Source organism: Lates calcarifer, unplaced genomic scaffold (assembly GCF_001640805.2).
Source record: "Lates calcarifer isolate ASB-BC8 unplaced genomic scaffold, TLL_Latcal_v3 _unitig_5156_quiver_683, whole genome shotgun sequence".
Classification (NCBI taxonomy): domain Eukaryota; kingdom Metazoa; phylum Chordata; class Actinopteri; family Centropomidae; genus Lates; species Lates calcarifer.
This window is the reverse complement of record NW_026117333.1, coordinates 6034-29100: the sequence shown is the minus strand read 5'-3', so window position 1 is coordinate 29100 and position 23067 is coordinate 6034. Positions and strand designations below refer to the sequence as shown.

General features: G+C 41.4%; 1 protein-coding gene and 3 long non-coding RNA genes across 4 annotated transcripts; 2 read left to right on the top strand and 2 right to left on the bottom strand.

The window, feature by feature from the left end:
- The first annotated feature begins 3724 nt into the window (after positions 1-3724).
- LOC127140844 (uncharacterized) lies at positions 3725-4774 on the top strand. The gene is made up of 3 exons (XR_007811338.1): positions 3725-4194; positions 4337-4469; positions 4610-4774. It is a non-coding gene; the product is annotated as an uncharacterized LOC127140844 (long non-coding RNA).
- Positions 4775-12806: 8032 nt separating this feature from the next.
- Positions 12807-13699, bottom strand: LOC108873864 (uncharacterized). Its single transcript, XR_001959557.2, has 4 exons — positions 13575-13699; positions 13182-13473; positions 13015-13084; positions 12807-12919 (listed from the first exon to the last, which is right to left on the bottom strand). It is a non-coding gene; the product is annotated as an uncharacterized LOC108873864 (long non-coding RNA).
- A 531-nt stretch (positions 13700-14230) lies between these two features.
- Positions 14231-17601, bottom strand: LOC108873863 (uncharacterized). Its single transcript, XM_051068642.1, has 3 exons — positions 16997-17601; positions 16102-16395; positions 14231-15876 (listed from the first exon to the last, which is right to left on the bottom strand). Exons 1-3 carry the CDS (start codon positions 17213-17215, stop codon positions 14869-14871), a joined length of 1521 nt encoding a protein of 506 aa, XP_050924599.1. The 5' UTR covers positions 17216-17601; the 3' UTR covers positions 14231-14868.
- A 31-nt stretch (positions 17602-17632) lies between these two features.
- On the top strand, positions 17633-22558 carry LOC127140843 (uncharacterized). Its single transcript, XR_007811337.1, has 4 exons — positions 17633-17727; positions 18566-18613; positions 18830-18962; positions 21499-22558. It is a non-coding gene; the product is annotated as an uncharacterized LOC127140843 (long non-coding RNA).
- Positions 22559-23067: the final 509 nt, after the last annotated feature.

Sequence of the window (23067 nt, the reverse complement as noted above, 5' to 3'; positions counted from 1 at the left end):
AGAGACCATATTTCTCCTGTGTTAGCTTCTCTACATTGGCTCCCAGTCAAATCCAGAATAAAATTCAAAATCCTCCTCCTCACATACAAAGCCCTTAATGGTCAGGCTCCATCTTACCTTAAAGATCTCATAGTCCCCTACAATCCCACCAGGACTCTGCGCTCCCAAAATGCTGGTTTACTGGTGGTTCCCAGAGTTTCCAAGAGTAGAATGGGAGGCAGAGCCTTCAGCTATCAGGCTCCTCTACTGTGGAACCTTCTCCCAGTTTTGGTCCGGGAGGCAGACACCCTCTGTACCTTTAAGAGTAGGCTTAAAACTTTCCTCGTTGATAAAGCTTATAGTTAGGGTTGGCTCAGGCTTGAACCATCCCTTAGTTATGCTGCTATAGGCCTAGACTGCCGGGAGATCTCCCATGATGCACTGAGCCCCCCCCCCTTCACTCAATACGGATTCATATCCCATGTTACATGTTACTAACTCAATATGTCCCCTTTCCTGTAGTATTGTGCTCTCCCGTCTCTGTCTCCTCTTCTGTCTCTTTCTGCAGGTATTTCTGCCTCTGGAGCTGTAGGGTCTGATCTTACTGGCCTCATCTTACATCTGATATGGAACCCGTGTTATGCTATGTTCTTCTTTCGCTATTCTCTATCCCCTCTCCCCCCTCTCATCCTCTCTCTCTCCTTCTTAACCCAACTGGTCGAGGCAGATGGCCGCCCACCCCGAGTCCGGTTCTGCTCGAGGTTTCTGTCTCTTAAAAGGAAGTTTTTCCTTGCCACTGTCTCCTAGTGCTGCTCATGGTGGGATTTGTTGGGTCTCTCTCTGTAAATACCTATTTTAAAGAGTATGGTCTAGACCTGCTCTATATGAAAAGTGCCTTAAGATGACTGTTGTTGTGATATGGCGCTATATAAATAAAACTGAATTGAATTGAATTGAATTGAATGATGATGAATGAGGATGATCTGATGGAAATTGACAGGTTGGACAATGATGCACTTCATGAGGCAGAACATGAGCCTGATATGAGCAGGATGTTGACATGTTGTCCTGTGTAGAAGCCAGATCATGACAATGTTCAAGAAGACTACAGACTACAGTCGACAGGCTAATGCTGTAACAGAGGCCAGAGCCATCAGAGAGCCCCCTGTCATTGATCCTGTGGTTTTACGTCACATGTACCAGAATCTGAACCAGAAGCAGGCCTGTGTATTCTATGCAGTGAGAGACTGGTGCATAAAACGTGTTTGTGGTCTGAATCCAGAGCAGCTGTTCTTTTACATCAATGGTGGTGCTGGCAGAGGGAAGTCACATCTCATCAAATGCATCTACTCAGAGGCATCTAAGATACTGAGCAAACTGCCCAGACATGCTGAAGAGGCTGACATATCAAGGCCCACTGTCCTGTTGACTTCTTTCACTGGAACTGCAGCCTTTAATATATCTACACTACACTGCACTCTCTTCTCAAGCTGCCGAGAAGTTTAAAACCTCCATTTGTAGGACTGGGTGATCAGCTGGATGAGGTCAGAGCAGAACTTCTAAATGCTGAAATCATCATTGATGAAGTGTCTATGGTGTCAAAGCTCCTCTTTGCCTACGTGGATGTGAGACTGAACCACAACTTTGTCCAACTGATGTCCTGCACATTTTTGCTACTAATAGACAAGTAGATGCACACAACTCTGCAACACTGGCTCAGCTTCAGTTTCACATCACTACAATTGATGCTGATGACTATAAAAAGGAGCCACGATCTGGCAGAATGACACAGCAAGACAAACCAGTGAAAGGAGGCAGAAATGAGTTACCAGACACACTGCAAGTTGCTGAAGGTGCTCGTGTTATGCTCACCAGAAACCTTGATGTATCTCAAGGATTAGTGAATGGTTCATTTGCTACTTTAGTCAGAGTGGTAACCTTTCAACAACATGTATCTTCATGTGTCACTAAGCTTGGACTAAAGATGGATGATGAAACAGCTGGAAGGAACAGCAGTAACAGAGCATCAGGAGTATATGATAACCTTGTGTACATACAGAGAGCAGAGGAGAATCTGAAACAGAAAGGAGTGGTTCACAGACAGTTTCCCATTAAACTGGCCTTTGCATGTACAATTCATAAGGTTCAAGGTATGACCAGAACATCAGCTGTCGTCAAGTCAGTTTGGACGACATGATGCCTCTTCTTCATATCACACAAACACTGAGCAGGCCTGACACTCTGATCATTGTTCACCACAATACAGAAGGGTTGCCGTCTCATGTTAATGACATAAAGAGCCATCATGAACTGTGTCTAGCAGATGTGTCTCACAGAAACTCACCTACAGGGCTCCTTTGTTGCTGAGTCTCCACCTACAAGGTTACAACATGTTCAAACGCAACACACACCTGTCCTACACAAAGTTCCCACAGATGGCCAGCAGAAGTGGTGGTGGAGTTGCTGTTTATGTCAAAGACAACATTCAGGTTCGTGAGAAACAGTATGTTCATAATGTAACTGACCTTGAGTTTGTGGCTTTGAAGGTTGAAGCTCCCATGAGTGCACTGATTGCAGCTGTGTACAGACCTCCAGACTACTGTATGAGATCATTCCTGTCTAACCTGAGCAGCCTGTTGGACTCACTGGAGATCCTGGATTGTCAACCCATCATTGTCTGCGGTGACTTTAACGAGAATCTTTTATCCAGAGCAAGCAAACTGATACTGGAGCTGTTTCAGTCTGGAGGATACACACAACTCATCACTGCTGCAACCACAGAGAAGAACACACTGCTGGACCTGATCTTCATCTCACAACCACAGAGATGTCTCCATTCTGGTGTGATGAAAACCTATTACAGCTATCACGACCCTGTGTACTGTGTACTGTCAGCTGAGTCTGAAAGGTGGAAAAATGCAAATGATTTGAATCTAAAATCCACATTTTCAGTGCAGAGATCTGAGAAAGTAGTTCATGAGAACTTTGTGTGAAATTGTGAGAAAAGTAGAGCAAAACAGCGAACAGTGTATTTGATAAAATCTAAAAGAGTATATCATTATTACTGTGTCTACTGATGAGTGATTAAGAGAGACAGCCACAGCAGTTTAATATGATCTAATATGATCTAAATCTTATCCCTCAACCATAACACTGTCTTTGTATGTCACCTGGTAAAATATAGTCACAGTGATGTATTCTGTTCAGGTTCCTCCAGTGAGTAAGGTAAGGTAAATTCAGTGAGAGTCATATTCTAGTTTTTAGGTAACATTGTTGTTGAACTAATGTAACTGTCCATGTAAAGGAAATCTAATTTTACTGTTGAACAAATAAGATTTCATGTCATAGGTAACTTTGGTTTGGTAATCAGGACTGTTAAGAGTATTGGATAATGTTATAGGTCATATAATCTTTCAGGTAACTATGTTTATGTTATGCTTCCCTTGTGTTTTGGCCTGTGTATTTATCAGGGTGGGTTTTGTGTCTGGGTTGGTCAATACACAGGCCAAAACTTTCAGTAGCTGTATAGAACTGGTGTGTTTTTAAGCAGTTGTATGGTTGTACAACTGCTCAGCTTTACAGCTAGTTACCTGAAAGATTATATGACCTATAACATTATCCAATACTCTTAACAGTCCTGATTACCAAAGCAATGTTACCAAACCAATATTACCAATGACATGAAATCTAATTTGTTCAACAGTAAAATCCATGTACATGTTTCTGTGTACTGCTACAGTGCAGTACAGCATTGTACACAGCTGTCAACACTGGGAATACATCAGAAAGTGTGTGTTCTCAATGTAACACACACTTTCTGATACCTACCAGCTGATACCCCACATTTCCATCCACCCAGTGTCCCAGTGCCCTCTGTCATCCTGCTGCCACTGACCACACACCACAACACCATCTTAACTGTCAGTCTGAGGTGGACCCATCAGTACTGGACCACAAAGAGACATGTTCTACTTCCTGCCAGTCCCAGTCATTCTTCAGAGCAGACGATGAGATAACTCCTGCCAACCCTCGCCTCACCTTCTCTGTGACTCTCGGACACTGGATCAGCTGACTACAGCCAAGACATCATCCTGCCACAGACCAGTCATCACAGCACCATCCTGACTGTTGATCAACCGCAGAGTCATCAGTGCTGGACCACACAGAGACCCTGTTCCTCCTCAGTGCTCAGGCTTCCTCACAACAGAGCAGAAGGTATGGTTGGTTTTTGTCATATAACAGGACTTTTTGATGTTTGTTCATTCATCTGTTCATATTACAGTAATACTGTTGCTCTTGACTTTTATGTCACAGTTAGGAGTTTAATAAAGTTATGTACATGAACTTCTTCCTTCAGGTCTTCCTTCACTGTGATTCTCCACTTCACAGTAGAGACCACTGCACAGCTCCACAAGCTAGTGAACTATGTGAGATGGCACTGTGTGCTTCCTCTCTGCAACATCAAGCTGGTCCTCCAACACGTGTTAAAGGTAGCAGTTTTATTCTCCTACTCCTGCCATAACAAACCTCCTGATGATCAAAACAACAGAAACACTGTTGGTGCATGCAGTTTGCATTTACAACTAAAGAAATGTCAGAGAGAAAGTTTCCCACTGTTTTTCTCTTTAAGGTCTCTGCACCTCTGTGTCCTCCATGTTCACTGACACTGACCAGATGACTGAAAGCAGAAGCTCTACAGCCACTGGAAAGGTCAAAGGTCAGTCCATCTTCATGCTGACACTGTGCTCTGTTGACAGTTTTGGTTTGTGCCAACAACTGACTGAAGAGCATCATGACAGAATAAACTATGAACCCTGGACAGAATGACTGTGTCTCTGAAAACAGCTCTGCAGTTTAAAGGATCTTTGGACTGTTGACTTCTACCCAACTGAGATATGTTTATTCTGCATCTTATAAGAATTTATTCCTTTCCTTTTCATTTCATTTGCTCCCACCCCCCCAACCGACCACCTGTCTCTTCATCAATAGATAAAGAGAACAGATAGAGAGGGAAAACAGGTCAATTAGTTCAGGTGCCACAGGCACGTCAACTAACTAACTGGAGCTCTGCTGGAGTTGTTGAGTCATGAACTACTGAGCACATTAGATCAAGTCTAACCACTGTGTGAGAAGCCTTTGGTGGTAAGGCTGAACAATTCTGTGTAGAAACCACTGAGATCAATGCTGTCCAACAAAAGACACCATGTACTCCATGTTCTAATGTCAAAAGCTCTGGGTTCACAAATGTGTCACCCTTCATCTGTTTATGAGCATAAAATATGTTACATTTGTTGTTGCCCTATCCTGTCACACTGCATTCATTTGATATTTACCCATGAATCCTCACTGCAGTTTTTAACCCACACAGTATGATTTGGGCTCTGTGCCTACTGTAGCACCTTCATAGAATGAGTGACAGAGAGATGCCTACACAGATGATGACTGATGGTAACATACGTTGTTCAGCCCTGCCTTACAAAAGTCAAGTTCAAACACTACGGATGACTACTTGACTCCATATTCTGTTGCAGCCATTTTTGTGGCATATCTTATTATTTAGAGATTTCAAGTTACTTAATAAAAAGGGTCATGCGTGAGATATGGTATAATTTGTAAGCATGTTTGTATATTCTATTGATAAACTGTCATTTATTCCTGTTTCTGCTACAACTGCTCCTTCAAATTTAGATGAATAACTGTTATTTGCTACATATGACAATACATAATAATATCATCATCACATTCAGATGTTCAGTATTTTCTTCATCTCATCACCACCACCAGTGTCTAGACCCTGGGGGGTTTCCTATACCAAACACAGCCTCATCCCCTTTCAAATATGATGACATAATAATGGGGTCTAATCCCCAATGATGCTCACACGTCACACCTCATTTTTCTCTTCTTTGTGCACATGGCAATACAATTTTGTTGACTGAGAATGAAATACATTTGATAGTAATCTTTTACAGATAAAAATGACTTCAGCAAACTATGCTGCTTGTTTGGACAGTCAGTCAGAAACATGAGATCATTTTGTGAGACAAGAAAAATATTTGAACAATGAAAGAGAAAATACATGTTTTATTTAGAATCTACATCCACCCTCACCATGTTTCCCTCCTCCATCAAGAGGGTGGACATGCCTGGCTGCTCCTCTGTCACACCAACAACAGTGACTGAGTCAGCACTGGCTTTGACCTCCTGTTGAGAGGGAAAGAACATGAGCTATCATCTTGTCAGATACATTGGTCACCTGTTACTCCAACCAAAATCTCTATGAAATGAATCTATGAAAAACGCAGAGATGGCAAAAATCCATCAGCCTACCTCCTGCAGTGTGATGTTTTTCAGTGGAATGCTGTCTTTTCCACTTCTCACCTCCTTGACTGTAGACACCTGAAAAACAGGACACATTCATATTAACTCCACCTTTTATACCAAGCTCTTCAATTTTATTCCTTTAATACTATAACAACCAAAGCAAACAAAAAGCAGCCTTGATCAGGATATGATTTGAAGAATCAGGAGAGGTCAGTGACAAATAAAACACTGAAAGGTCAAAAACTGCTGTAAAGTTTCTTAGAGTTTCTCCTTGGAAAGACTGAAAGAAGGACCTGGCTCAGTTCTTCAAATTTCTTTAGAAGCTTGAATATCACATCTTTAGTGTCCTATTTGTTTGCTTATTTCCCTTTGAGAGTGGCCTTGCTGATGCAAAATTAGGAATTGATGGCGTCATTGCCAGTTTCTTAGAATAAAAGAGAGAAGTTAGAGAATGAACTTACCTCCACAACTTCTCCTTCAACAGTGAGAAGCTCCTGTTGGTTACTGCAGGCCCTCAGGGGGGTCAGCAGCGATGCTGGTGCCAACAGAGCCTCTGCCTCCCTCTTGAGTTCCTCAGACACACTGATATTTGTAGAGTGGAAAAACAGCGTGTCCTTTGTTATATTTATTATGGAAGGAGGAGAGGTGCCTCTAAGTGTATATCCCCTGATTATATAGGCGTTTCCCTCAGAAACCTTGGGGGCCAACTCCTCAAACACTGTGAACTTGGCCGTGGAGGCCCCATCTGTGACGGCCACCACAGCATTTTTTTTGGTCACTGCAGCTTTTGCAGTGTTTTCATGGAAGGTCCAAGACAGGACCATCGCCTGCTCCACCTTTGCCATCACAAAAAGGTGGATGGGTGGCGGTTTAGAATATGGTGTTTCTGGCACCGTCCACAGAAGGTTTCTTTAAGGCCATTCTGAAATGATAAATACACAGAAAAAGGTCATACAGGTGAGTGGGTGATTTTCATTTAGGCTTCTGATTGACTGGTTGATACAGCCTATCATTTATTTATCTGCTAATGGAATATTTATCTATTTAAACAGTTATTCAATGTGTAAGCATATTGGTTAGTATTAGATACAGTTTTTTCTACTACAGTGTTTTTTAATTCTAGCAGAATGATGACAGCTTCAGTTGGCTCTCCAGACAATGAATGAAAGGTAATGAAGGACCATTATAAAACATGATTAAAGGTACCTGGGGTGCCTATAATAATAGAATATGACAGTGTGAGACATCCCAGGTGCTGGGTTATTGGAGCACAGAAATTTAGTTTAGTAGCAAATTTTGTCCACAATGAATGGAAGTCAGTGCAATGTCCTGACAAGTATACCTGCGCAAACCTGTGTGTGTTCTTGTTGTTGTATTACTTGGGGATATAAATCTGTTCAAACAGTCACACTGTGGGGATTTGGTGTACCTTTGGACACACAAAGCAAGTCTACATAACTTCTATAACTGAATTTCAACAGGGGTGGAAAGTAACAAAGTACTGTCCTTAAGTACAATGGTGAGGTACTACTTTATGCTGCTTTCTACTCCACTACATTTCATTAGTAACACTTGTGATGATGTACCTTTAAGATGCTATTTTTGTCCTGCTAGAAGAGGACAACATGGCTGACAGAAAAACTGGCTCAGGGTTGGCAACTCTGATTAGCCAATCACAGTTGGCTCACTAACTTTTGCCCAGCAACCAGTTGCCATGGTGCCATTGGGGGGGGGGCAAATGGATGGAGACTAAGTTCAAATCCTTGAAAACTTCAGCTTCTTTGAACTTTAACTACTTCATCATACTTTGTGCTAGAAACTTCATTTAAACTTTAAACAAGTCCCAATAAGTTCAGCTATTAAGCTTGCATTCAACGTTTTCATATCTTGTACAGTTTTTGAATGACAGCAGTTTATATTTCATGCTGTTTTCTGGCAGTTTCTGGGTTTTTAATGGGTGTGTATTGCGCTGGCTAGAGTGGGTGATGTCAGCAGTGAGGTCACCCACTCTAGCTTTCAGGCCTTCAACTTTTTCTGAAATGTTTGTGCTTCACCTCTTCTCCTGTCCACACCTTTCACTTCTCACACACAATTTATTCCTCAAATTGTAGATCATTTTGTGCTCTGTCACACAGTGTGACTCCTTAAGCCACAGGATTTATGGTTCTTGAAGTAGCAGCCTCTGATCACCAAGAGGAGCCCTCAACTGCTCCATTCATCTCCATATTGGGTCTCCTCAGACATTATCCAAACCAGGCCAGTTTTTAAACTGCCATACTGTGGTCATTTTTCACTTTATCTACACAAATAACACATGTCTGTGTTCAGTAAAGTCTCCTGACACTGGTAGTTACCAGATATTATTGATAGGAGTTATGGTTTTTTAATTATTAGGAGGAGTTCAAGAGGTGCACAGAGCAAAATCTGACTCTGCAGAGGCTGAGACCTTGATATTGCTATGGCAACCTGTGAGTGCAGTTGGACTCAAACAGGTGACTGTGATCAGCTGATCTCTGATGTCTGTGCTGTTTATCAAACTCTTGACTTACTTTTCTGTCAAAATCCTGCTACAAACTGTCTCCACAGCACATAGAAGATGTGGATTCACACACAGTTCAACAGGTTTCACTTCAAACAGGTTTTAGAGCAGTTTTAATCAGGAGTAACTTGGCAGTTAATTTCAGTTGGTGATAGAAAACACAGAAAGAAACACTTCATACCTCTTTCTCTCCATTTGAACTGTTTGAGTCAAACCCTCAGCAGCTGATTTTACCTTTCAACTGTTTCTACCTCTTTTACATTTTGATTTCCAACTTTTGATTCTGCATTTGACTTTTGGCTATTTACTCAATGCATTTGATTGTTAGCATTTGATTTTTACCACTTCATAGCTAGTAATTGCTATTGCTAATGATTTATTGTCAGTTCTATAAATGACATTTTTATCTGTTTGGTCAATATCATTTTCAATTGCAGACTCAGCAAAATGCCCTTGTGTTTACTTTGCCACCGCTCGTTGAAGAAGGCTACTCAAGAGAGATTGAGGCGGGTCATAACCCGTAGAAGGCTGAAGTTTCAGAAATAACTTTGAGACCATTCAGGGCAATTGTACATAGTTTATATTCTTAAGGAAGTTTTGAAATAGATTTTTGTGTGCAGAGCTGTTGAGGGTTCCTCTTGTTGTTGTTCTTGTTGCTTTATTGTACGTTTTGTGTGTCTAATAAATGTTCTTGCTTCTGAGATTTCTTTGTCAACTTGTGTCATTTGAACACATCCTTCATGAGGAAAGTCTTCAGTCCACCATATCCAGTTTTGCCTGCTGAAAGGGACGAGTCCAGAGTCATCATTTTTGGTCTCAAATCTCTAGCAGTGGTAAACAATTGGTGTGCATTCAGTCCATAAGGGACTCTTGTTTTTAACTTTTCTATCCAGAGGGCCTCGTGTCTCCTCCGTTGACCCTCCGTCCACGCCGGGTTGGATTGAAGGCCAGTGATGGAAAGATATTGCATTGGATGAATTTGGAAGTGTTGAACCAGTGGGGTGGTCAGTCTGTCCTCCCCAATGGTGAACAGATGCTGTTTCAGGCGTGCTAATAGTGGTTGGCCTGTTGGAACTTAGCTCTTACCAAAGTGTCTTTGAGATTTTTTTTTTCTTAATGCTGAGATTGGTTGGTAATGCTTAAGTCGATTGTGCTGCATCATGAATTTCTTGATTTCTTTCTCTCCTTAGGATGAGCCAGTGGGCAGCTGAGGTCTAAGCAGGAGGACAGATTGGTGGGTTTCAGTGCTGACGTCATCAAGGAGAAGCAGTAGGCCTCCTTTGTTATGAGATGGTCATGCAAAAATTGTAACTTCAGGGCATCAAAACATTTAGCTCTCTTAAAACATTATAGATTGAAACATCTACACGCTGGTCAAGGCCGGTCACTACCTTGCTTGTACTCAGATTGTTCATGTTCATTTGTGAATCTTTTGTCAGTTCAGATCAACGAGGAATTCAGAAGAATAACTACAGTTTCCCTGGAGCAGAGCTTCATGTACAGACTTGACCACTACACACCAAAACTTATTGCCCTGATGAAGGCCAGGGGAGGTGTTGTAGGGACCAAGCTGAGGCCGTTCCTGGACAAACTGAGTCAGGTGTGTTTGTCCAAAATTATGCTTTGGTGACCTTTTTTTGTAGGGAGACAGACCTCAGTGTACAAATATAAGGCAGAAAAATTCTGCACTCAAAGTTCCCACACAGTGTGTGACACTGAAGGTACATGTATTAATTTTGACCCTGTCTTTAGACGTGAATGTGATTGGACAAAGACAATTCAATGTTCAACTGAGGGCAAACGATTCCGCTTGCTCCGTACACTCAGATCACAGCTCCTTGCTCCTCGTATGTTCTTGTGTTCTCACTTTACACATCATTGTGTCTAAATAATAGACGTGATGCTGTTATCCGCAGCCTGATCCTGTACCTTGGCAAGAAAGTTGAGGAACTTTTTGAAGATTTCCTGGTAAAGCATGATTTTATTTAAAAGCATTTTTAATGACGCCTTTTAAAATTTGAATGTTATCATGTTATCATCACAGTTAAAGTTAACCCTAAGGTAAGAGAGGAGGTAAAGGAAGAGATGAAGATATTCTGCTCAGCTTTTGTGTATACTCACAAAAATCTGGGATTACAAAGCCATAGGGTTTCCTCGCACTATAAAGTGTCAAAGGCACACAATTTATGGCTGAGAGCAACATTCAAGCAACATTCATTTGGGGGCTACAGTCTGTGGAGTGCAGTCATCTTGCACCATGTTCTACAAATGTTTTGCTAATGCAAATAGATTTGACTCAATTGAACGTAATCTGAGCTGTGTTTAATGATGGTTATTTTTAGCACCCTGATACTGAGGTCAACAAATCAAGCAATTTTATTAGTATTTGTTTCTCAATAGAATTGTCTTCATTGTTCTTGTAAATTGTATGCAGGAGAACAGCCGCAGTGATGCCTCTCGACACACCCTCAAGATCCTAGTTGTCCACAGTGCTGATGGAGAGGATCCAGTGGATGTATCCATCCTTCTTGAAGGCAAGGAGATGTTGCAAGGATGTGGCAATACTGCTAAAGCTTGCACGCTGCTTATGCAGCTGATTTATGCCCTCAACCTTGCGTACCCCCCAACACTGCACTATACTTTTGAAGTGTTTGAAGTTACTGTCTTAAAAGCTATCGCCGTGGCAAATACTGCTGCTGGTACACCCCAAATCACTTCTACATCTCGTAAATGACTTAAACAACAATTTACAAAGACACTGTCAGCTCCATGGGACCCTCTGCTCACATACAGCTCACCTGGGTCACACAGACTGAGGGCAGCAGCCTTCCTCAGCTTTGACTTTGCTAAAGACTGTGTTGGATGTAGGATGTTGAAAAGCACTATTCCAGCTCTGTGTTGGGTGCAGTGGATTTGTCTGGAAGAGTATGGCACTATTGACACTGACATATCAATGACAGTCTTAACTTGTTAACATGTTCATTTAGCATTTCTGATAAGTTCATGTTGGTGAGTACAGATTGAAATATTTATGGAATAGCACACAGTTGAATGAGCATTCAGTCATACTTTGTCAAAAAGGCAAACATTTCTATATCAGTGGGTGCTGAGATGGCAGCTGAGATTTCACTTGAGCCTCTCAATATTCAGGGATGATTTCACACTGTTTAATGTTGACAAAATAAACAGTTTACTAGTATTGTATTTTAGTTGTGTGATTTGTGATGAAGAATATTAAATGCTAGAAAAATCAGAAAATGGATTCTGTAACATTTATCAAATTGCTATAATTGCTATAAATAACAATTTCAATAAAGAATGACTGATGCTTTTTATAATAATTATTTTATAAATAATTGTTTCATATGCAGTGTCTTCAACAAATAAAACTACCTTCATTTAACCTTTGTAATACACTTAAATCACTTCTTTGTGGTCATGTAATTAATGTAAATAAATTGTGAGTATGTGGATGAAATACTCAAATCATTTACTTATGTAAACCTCCATAACACTGTGTTGTTGTACACAACTGGCTGTAAAATGACCTCAGGTAAATGACTATTTCTTCTTTATTTATCATTTATCATGCATATTATACCTTTATTGTTGTATTCTGCTGCTGCTGCCATTTGCACTATATACTGTTATATTCTATTTTATACCATTGTATTATTCTATCTTGTACCGTTTTTGTGCATTCACATACGGACTACTGTGACAACCAAATTTCCCTTTGGGGATGAATAAAGTCATCTATCTATCTATCTATCTATCTATCTATCTATCTATCTATCTATCTATCTATCAGAAGAAGAAGAAGAAGAAGAAGAAGAAGAAAGTAGTTCCAATAAAAACTGTTGACAGTAATCTAAATCAATATCAGTATCACTATAATCAGTATTACAATAATCTCAATCAAGTCACAAGTCTTTATAAATGTAATCACAAAACACACTTTTTGTTGTCACTTTGTATTTCAAACACTTGTTTTTGAACAGTTTGAACATGAGAAAAATCTTTGTAGAAACATGTTTCACTTGTAGTTTGTGAAGTGGCAGGTCAGAGTTTTCTTGGCTGAAAAGGAAAACACAAGAAGAGAACAACTTTTCAGACCAGTCTCAAGTTATTACAGGGAAGTTAAGCTGCTTTCAGAGACATTAGCTTCCTACCTTTTATATGTGAGTGTTCATTCTTCGTAATGTCCTCCACCTCCTCTCCACCTCCTCTGTCATTATCTCACTAAACAAACAACAGAAGACAAACAGGTTGTAGTTAAAAACTTCAAATAATGAACTTGATAAAAACTGATAATAACATTAGATAAATGGATGTTTACCTTTTACATGAGAGGGTTTCCACTTTATAATGCCCTCCACCTCCTCTCCTCTCCTCCACTCTGATTTTCCTCTTTTCTTTCCTTTTCTCGTCTCCTCACTCTCTTCCTCAATCGTGTCTCCTCTCCTCTTTCTAAAAAATGCAGATGGGGGGATAATAGTTACATTTTCAGTGAATAAATGTGAACAGATGGATTCTTCCTGTGTATCATGTAGACAGTATGACATAAACAGATGTTTTTCTTTTTGATGACGGTTCACTTTTCATATTGTCCTCCACCTCCTCTCCTCTCTCTAGAAGAAAAAAGACAAAAAACAAAAATGTAGAAATCAGGTAAACAGAAGTATAATAATTCATCACTGCACGAAATCTGATAACAACAAGAAATATTTACCTTTTACATGAGAGGTTTTACACGACATGTTGCCCTCCCACCTCCTCTCCTCTCCTCCCCTCTCGTCTTTTTTCCTTTTTTCATGTCTCTTCCCTCATTTTTTCTCCTCTCTGCAGAAATAAATGACAGACAAAGGGATTAACAGTTAAGAACTTCAAATAATGAATTAAATGAACTTAGAATCTGGTAATAACAGTAGATAAATGGATATTTACCTTTTAGATGAGAGGGTTTACATGTCATGTTGCCCTCCACCTCCTCTCCTCTCCTCCACTCTGATTTTTCTCTTCTCTTTTCTCATCTCCTCAGCCTGTCTTCTCCTCTTCTCTTTAAAAAAACCCTTTCCTCCCCTCTGCAGAAATAAATGACAGACAAAAGGGATTAACAGTTAAAAACTTCAAATAATGAACTTCATAAAATCAGGTAATAACAGTAGATAAATGGATGTTTACCTTTTAGATGAGAGGGTTTTCATGTCATGTTGCCCTCCACCTCCTCTCCTCTCCTCTGTCATCATCTCTCTGAATGAAAAACAGAAGACGAACAGGTTGTAGTTTAAAACTTTAGAAATCAGGTAAACTCAGGTATCATCATCATTACATTAAATCTGATAATAACATGAAATGTTTACCTTTTATATGAGAGGGTTTACATGTCATGTTGCCCTCCACCTCCTCTCCTCTCCTCTCTCGTCATCTCTCTAAAAGAAAAACAGAAGACAAGCAGATTGAGCTAAAAACTTTAGAAATCAGATAAACAGTGATATAATTCATAACTGCATGAAATCTGATAATAACATGAAATACTTACCTTCTTCTTCTGAAGGACTCCTCCTCCTCTCCTCCCTGTCGTACATCTTACCTTTTCCTTCCTCTTCTCTTCTCCCTTCTCTTCCTAAATGATTTCTTCCCTATTGTAATAATTTCTTCTCTAGCATAACTACACATGCTACCTACATGCTAACTTTCTACAGCTGACCCCTGCCATGAGGCCCTTGTCACTGCAGACTCTTGTCGGTCTAGGGTGGGCGTCGACAGACATGTGAACCTCCTTGACATGGTGTCGCCATCCTTTTCTTTCTCTGTCACAGAGCAGCTTCACTGGGAGGTCGAAACACGTTGGAGGTTCACGCTATCCCTCCCAGATCACACTCGCTCTGTGCAGACACCCTGCCTGAGTCATGGTGCAGCAACAAGAACACCATTCTCACGCTGCATGGCCCCTCAATCAATTCAATTCAAACTAATTCAAAGCAAAGTTCAATACAAAATCATTCACAAAAAATGTAAGGAAATTAAAATGTGTAATGATAACGACGTAACGACTCTGGCTTACCTGGAGACCTACCTTCAGCCTTAATGGTCCTTTTGCACCCCATGGAGTCATATGGCTCCCTCCTCTCCATGAAGGACCGGACATCCTTCACCCACTGCGGTTCAGGCTGGTTCCCAAACAACCCAGGTGGACTGGTTGGCTCAGGTGGTCCAGGGGGGCGCACCTCCAAACGCTGACTGGGTGGTTCAGGTGGTCCAGGGGGGCGCACCTTGGAAGGCTCAGGGGGCGACTCATTGTCCGGAGACGAGCACCTAGACCAGGAGCGCAGAAAATCAAAGCACAGAGAGAATGAAATACAGCTGATGGGTGGCTCAGGTTGGTCCGGAGACGAGGAGCTAGAAGAGGAGGAGGAGAGAGGAGAGAGGAGAGGGAGGAGAGAAGGCGAGGGGAGAGAAGAGAGAGAAGAGCCAGAGAGCGAGGCAGAGGCATCTGCTGGGGGTGCTTCTGCAGGCTCAGGGGGTGACTCGGGTTTGTCCGGAGACGAGCACCTAGACCAGGAGCGCAAAAAATCAAAGCACAGAGAGAATGAAATACAGCTGATGGGTTGCTCAGGTTGGTCCGGAGACGAGGAGCTAGAAGAGGAGGAGGAGAGAGGAGAGAGGAGAGGGAGGAGAGAAGGCGAGGGGAGCGAAGAGAGAGAAGAGCCAGAGAGCGAGGCAGAGGCATCTGCTGGGGGTGCTTCTGCAGGCTCAGGGGGAGGCTGAGGGTCCCTCCTCAGGATGAGCTTAGGAGGATGGTCTGATACCTCAACACAAGTCCAGAATGAAGAGAGAGCAGAGGATGAGGAGCTTGGAGAGGAGAGAGAAAAGGGAGAAGAGCCAGAGGAGGAGGCAGGAGGGGAGAGAGAGGTGAGAGGTGAAGCTCTGCAGGAGGCTGCTGCCGCCGGGACCTTATGGAGGACCACCTGAGGGATGATGGAGCGGCTGGGGACAGGAACAAGAAGCGCTGTCCAGGTGTCCTGCTGCGTCTGAAGGTAGAAACATATACAACCTTTAGAAGTCTGCTCACATCACATAAACATACCATCAACTGTTACCACAGTAACTTTCACACATCACTGAAATAAAAGTTCCACAATGCAATAAAACTATAAAATAATTTGCATGCATAGCTCTAGACAACTGGTTGGTTTCTGGGTGGTTAGGGAAATGAAATTATATTAACTTAAAATACCATGAATGTATGTTCTTACCGTGATCTGGCCACGAGCTGTTGAGCGCGCTTCCACAGGCTCAGGGGGCGGCTGAGGGTCCCTCCTTGGGATCTTCTGGGGAGGAGGTCCTGATGCCTCAACAGGCCAGAATGAGCAGCCTGGTAAGGAGAGAGAAAAGCGAGAAGAGCCAGAGGAGGAGGCAGGAGGGGAGAGAGAGGTGAGAGGTGGAGTGCTGTGGGAGGCTGCCGCCGGGACCCTGTGGAGGACCACCTGAGGGATGATGGAGCGGCTGGGGACAGGAACAAGAAGCGCTGTCCAGGTGTCCTGCTGCATCTGAAGATGGAAACATACACAACAAAGGTACCACAATGCAATAAATCTATAAAATAAAATGAACCATAAAAATAAATGACATGCGTTAAGTCATACTAACACAAAGTACATTATCTTTTTTTTTTTAAATAATCCATTGATTGTTCAGTGTATATAATGTCAGAAATTAATAAAATAAACAACAAAAAAACTAGCAAATATTGATTTTTGAGAAGCTGGTATGAGTGATTTTTTGTGTATAAAAATATTGAGATAATTAATCAATTATCAGAATTACTGCCAATTAAGTTTCTAGCAATCCACTAATCAATTAATCAATTATTAAATAAATGTAAGCGGTTTATCAGGTCGGCACATTTTATTTTATTCATAGGCTACCTCTCAGCATGCTAACGGTTCAAAGTGATTGAAGGAGACAAAAACAAACAGAAATTAGCTTTTGGTTTCTTTGGGCAAACTTAAGACAGTCAAAGTCAGTCCCATTTGGCTAATTTACACTGGTAGTTGAAAAATATTTCCAATATTTGCAGTCAATGTTGGACTCAAAGGCAAAATGCATTGAAAACAACATGGTTTTATAATTTGAAAAAAAAAAACGTACTTTTTCCAAGTAAAAATCCTCGTTGGTGACAGTAGCTGTCAGGTAGCTGCTCGGGTGCGATGAGAAGTCCTCGTTGAAGTCTCTTTCCTCAATGTAATTGTCTCTTTTTTCAAAGAAATCCAGTGCAAATAGAAAGCCAACAGTTTTCTGATCATCTGGAGTTTGTTTGTGTTTAAAAGATGATCGGTTCTGAACGATGCACCTTAAAAAAAAAACCATGGTAACAATGGAACCTTCAGGTATGTTCTAACAGCACGCGCGTTCCGACAGAACATCTCTCCCTGAGAGGTTTCATCCAATCAACATGGCGAGAAATACACAGTTCAAGCTCTCATGGACTCACAGTGAGTCCCGCGTCTGAAAGTCCTCCTGTCTCGGCTTCTGCTCGCTCATTAAGCTCAGAATGAAAAACTGCTGTCTCCACACTGTAAATGCAAACATTGTCCTGACTAAAGCTAAAACAGTGCATTTAAACTTAATTCATACTAGTTTTTTATGTTTACTTGCTCACACTGAGTTTTCTGTACTTTTGATCAACAAACTTATTTCATTTAATTCTATGTACATGGTTTAACTGAGTGTGTAGCTTGGTTTGCGGTATGAGACCTAAGTTACAGAACTGTGTGCCCCCTTGCGCATGCCCATTTCCGGTTGGCGCGCATCTACCACTTTAAGCACGAGGCCAACTCGGGGAGCGGTCAAAGCCAGCACAGAAGGTGAAGTTGACTTCGGTAAGTAAAGCTTTTGTTTATAATCTTGTCAATATAATTTATTTTTTGGAATTTAGAGTTGTTCGAAGAAACCAGCCTGCAACTCCGGCTCTTCGACTTTCTGAGGCATTGGCATGTTAGCTTGTGTGTGTGTGTACGTGTACATGCGCGCACGTGTACACAGAGCAGACGTTAAAAATTTAGCAGCAGTTCAACGTGAGTGAATCCGAATAAAAGTGCTTTGACTCGGTCTAAACGACCTGAAACGAGCCCCAGTGTGTTGTAAATCTGCAGCATATCTCCACCTGTTGCTGCACCAGCCCTACTGTCTGTTAGCTGCTGGATTAGCGCGCGCTGCTAATTTAGCTGTTTTCTTAACCAGTTAATTTAAGGCTGTGGAGGGAGCGGCTCCGTGCTTCACTTACAGGCACCAGAAGTCAGTGTCAGGTGCACTCATGCTCGTGCTGGGGTTTAAACCCTGGCTAAAGTCAGTCCGGAAGCTGTGTGTGACGTTAGTTAAGTTAAAGTTTGTTTGTAGTTTGTAGACACAACATTCAAACTGAGATCCTCTTCTCTGGCTCAACTGTACATGCCCCTGCCCCTTACAGCAGTCAGACCTGACCCAGTAAAGAAAAGGGAGTACAGTGCTGCAGCAACTGGCGTGTTAGATTTCAGCTTCTGTTAACTTGGGTTATGGGGAAAAGCACTGTAACACCTTCAAATGAAATTATGGACACAGATGTTGAAGACCTCTAGATAAAATATAATTTGACTCTCACTGAATAATTACAGTATTTTGTTGAATTCTGACACCTTGCTCTGGCTAGTGACTTAACCCAGTTTGTTTTATTTCATGCAGTGGTATGAGAACCTGGTAAATGAAAAAAGAACACAGAAGAAAGTCCAGGTGGGTAATGCTTTCATTCAGAAATTCGAAAATGCTGGTTATAGTGATGCTGATCTTTAAGTAATACATTTTGTCTGCATAAGGAGATTTTCATAGACACTGCTGTCTGTTTTATTGCACAAATTTGAAAACTATTGAAACAAAATTGATGACATGACTGTTAAAATTGTACTTAGTGATAGTGATAGTAATATTTCTTTTATGTTTTTTTTCCAGTTGGTGGCAGTTTGACAAGACATATCCTCCGTCACCAAGACTTTGTTGGCCACCAGGTCACCAGATTCTCTTACCCAGCCAGACCAGCTCAGCAACCGCAGCTTTTTGTCTCACTAAAAATCCATCAGAGACGGTATTGTCACTCTCAGTAATTTAACAGTCATGTTTATTTTTGTGTTTTAATTTGATCCACCACTGCAAAATTATTACATTAAAAACGTTTGTTAGAAAGCAGAATGGGAACCTAACAAGCTAACATCTCAAAGGGCAGGTTGCTAATCCCAAATATTTTAACATTAGTCATTATGATAGGTGGCCACTGTCTCTTTTAGTCAAACTTATTGTTGTATTTCATGTGTGTAGTGTCTCCTGGAAGAGGCATGCAGTGGACATGTAGGTTTTGCACTTCTGTCTCTCCAAAACGAGGCGAGCTATTAAAGCATTACAGATTAAAGCATGGTGGCTTCACAAGAACCTCCCCAATACCATGTCTTCATCAGCAGTGTATTTGCATATTCAAATCATTTAATGGACTGAAGGTTCATTTATCCAGATTTCACTCACAGATAACCAGTGAAAAAGGTGATGTGCAAACATTTAATTGTCAAATGTGCAAGTTTAATGAGCCCTGCAGTGAAAATGATTTTTTTTTTTTTTTCACATTTATGCCAGCATCTGAAGTTGATAGAAAAAATGCAGTGCCCCTATCTGGATTGTGATTTTGAGACAAATGTCTATTCTGCTTTTAACACACACAAAAGTAGGAATCATGACCAGAAGTATTCTACATCTAGTCTGCAGTTCAAACCAGGAATAGCTGTGCAGGTCTGTGGCACTGAGGAGAGCACTTCTCTCCCAGCTGAACCTGTGCCAGCTGATGATGTCACTAGTTTAGAAGAGGAGCTGGCAGATGTTGGTATGGACCTTGACCTTGACCTTGACTCTCAGCTTGAGCACAATTTAGCCTCCCTTTCCCTGAAAATGCAGACAATACTGAACATATCTGAAGGTGCTCTCCAAGAAATGATCCAGCAAATAGGACAGGTATTCCAACTTTGAGAACCGCTAATGTTTTCTGTGGTTGAGAAGATACTCAGACGCCATTACCCTGATATTGATAATGCTGTTGTTAAGGAGGTTGTCCGAGCAGTGACTGACACAAATGTATTTTTGAAACACACATCAACTGGAGGCTCGCTCTCAACCTCCAATAGGAGAGCAACTTAGATAGTGAAAGAATTTCCTGTCGTGGAACCTGTGGAGTTTGTCACTGATAAGCAGGGTCAAAATATAGTTTACATTCCACTGCTTAAAATGCTCAAGGCACTGTTGAGCAAAGATGACGTTTTAGACAAGGCTCTCACCACCAGCAGTTCTAAAGTAAGTGAATACAGTAACTACAGGAAGAGTTCTCACTTTAGTGAAAATGAAATTTTAGCAGAAGACGAATTCAGAATTGCCCTGGGCTTGTATATTGATGACTCTGAGGTTGCAAACCCACTTGGAACATCTAAGAAGAAGCATAAACTGTGTGCAGTATATTGGGTTCTTGCCAATCTACACCCAAAGTACCGCTCATCCCTTCATTCCATACAGTTAGCTGTTTTATGCAAGGTAAAATTAAAGAGAAGGGGTATCGTGAAGTCCTGTGCCCACTTATTGAAGACCTTGTGTCACTTGAGGAGAATGGGGTTTATGTTGAAAAGTTAGGAGCAAACATAAAGGGGACTGTGCTGTACGTTGCAGCAGATAACTTGGCTGCCCATGCATTGGCAGGATTTCAAGAGAGCTTTATTGTGGAGAAAATGTGCAGGTTTTGTATAGCCACACGAGAAGAAATCCAAACAAAAAGTGTCAGCTCAGGTTTTTACACACTGAGAACCAAAGATGCCCATGACAGACAGGTTCAGGAAGTCACACAGAACCCATCTAAAGCAGCACATTATGGAGTCAAAGGCAAATGTGTGCTTAGTGAAAGCTTGAAATACTTTCATGCTATGGATGGATTTCCTCCAGATATTCTCCATGATCTTTTGGAGGGCGTGGTCCCATTTGAGTTGTGCATTCAAGATCTGATAAAAAAAGAAGTACATCTCTCTTGAGACACTAAATCAGTCCATCAAAGAATTCCCGTACTCCTTTTCTGATATAACCGACAAACCCCAACCAGACCCGACACCGACATCAAAAGATGATGGAATACCATTTGGACTGTGCTTCCTTTTTCAAAGCAGCACTCCAAGCAGAGTAAAGAGCATAATGATTTCTTCCCTCCCAGGGAACATTCAAGACATGTTGCACCAAAGATGTGGTCTCCAAAACACAGTCCTGTCAGCTCTGTCTGTCAATATTGATGGAATGAACCACGCTTCAGATATGGTGGTTTCTGTAGGTTCATGTGGAGGCCTTCCAGAGTTCAGACAGATTAAGCAAGTGCTAGTGCTTAATGCAGACATTGTTTTCTTGTGCAAACCAATGATAGCATGGTATCATGAGCACCTTCATGCTTATGAATTGACACAAAGCAGCACAGGCTTGGTTGCAACTCAACTGACTGAGTTCAATGATGGTTTTCCTCCAGTGTACCGAGTCAGAGGCACATTGTTTGTTTCTTTGAAACATTACATATTATGCTAGCTGCACTAACTTTATGTCTCTCTTCTTTGTAGAATGATGGAACAGAAGTGGCCAATCGTCATCGTCACTGATTGTGACATTAGAAGAATCAGTCTTGATGAAAAACCAAGCGACCTTGAGTCTCTGTTGGATCACTTGAAAGTTAAACTGGCACTACCATATGACTTTAATCTACAGTTTGAAGACCCACTGTTTAACAATGCCCTCTGCAACCTGACAGATGTGTCAGAACTGACACAGAAACTGAAAGTTATAAATCTCAAGTACTTCTCTTTGGTTTCTAGCACACTGTCCTCACCAAGCACATCTGATACAGATATACTGTATACAAGTAAAGAAAAATCTCAGCTGATGAGGCCCGATCCTTGGCCTTCTGAATTTGATATTCCAGAATTCTCTGTGGATGTAAATTTCCTACTGAGACAGGGAGACCTTGCCTATATGAAGGCTGGAACTCGGATGGATGTTACCCGGGACATGAAACATGTGATCTTAGAGAGACTTGCAGAGACAATGTACAAGTACACGGCATACCCCACAGAGGAACACTGTTGAGAAGTGGCCTCTGCACTGATTGCAAAACATCCTTGTTTGAAAGAAGCTGGATCACCCCCTGGATATTGCGGTTGGAAGAATAGCATTAAGTTCAAGATGGGGAATTTCTGTACAAAAATGAGAAGATCTGGAATGGTCGATGTCACAGTGAATGGCAACAAGCGGAAGAGGGATTCCCCTGAAGGAGAGCCATCATGTAGTAACATAAAAAGGCCAAAAAGAAGTGAGACAAATTTCTTACCAAATTTTCCTGATGGTGAAAATGCAGATACTCAGAGTCAGTTAGAAGTCAGCTTGAAAGTGAAGCAAAGAAAAGGCTTCCAGACTCAGCTGATGTGAAGAAAATGATGGACCAGACATTTTCTTTGCAACGCAAAGAAATTGTGGAAGAACAGCCTGCCAGCCTCCAAAAGGATGATGGAACATTGGCCTGTGCTGTTCACAGAAAGTCAGGTATGGTCCACCTACACTTGCACTACACCATAAGTAATCATATTTTTCATTGTAGATTACTCTTTTCATTAGATAATTTTAATGATTAATTGATCATCTAGTAGACCTAACATTAAATGACTAGCATGGTGGAGGAAACAATTCCTTGGATGTGTTTATTTTTTGTTGACAGAGTTTCCAGTAAAAACCTCAAGAAAGACTTCTATGAATCTCTGGACCACCACACCACCCGTCTCATTGACCTCTTCAAATCCAGAAAAGGAGTCCTAGGTCACTTGATCAGCCTCCTCCAGCCAATCTATACACAAGTAAGTGTTGTTTCAGATTCTTCATCATTATCACCTTATAGTAGTGAGCTTACTTGTGCTTGAGGTAGTCATAGGGATAGTTCTACATTCTGGCAAATACACCTATTGTCATAATAATAATCTGCATAGTCATATGAGTAGGTACATTACTCATATGACTATGCGTCCGTGCACCCCACCCATCTGGAAAGTAGTTTCAGCTATGCATTTACCTTGAAAACAACTCATAACATTACATTACATTAACGTTTCATTATTATTTCACGGATCTCAAACCAACAGGTA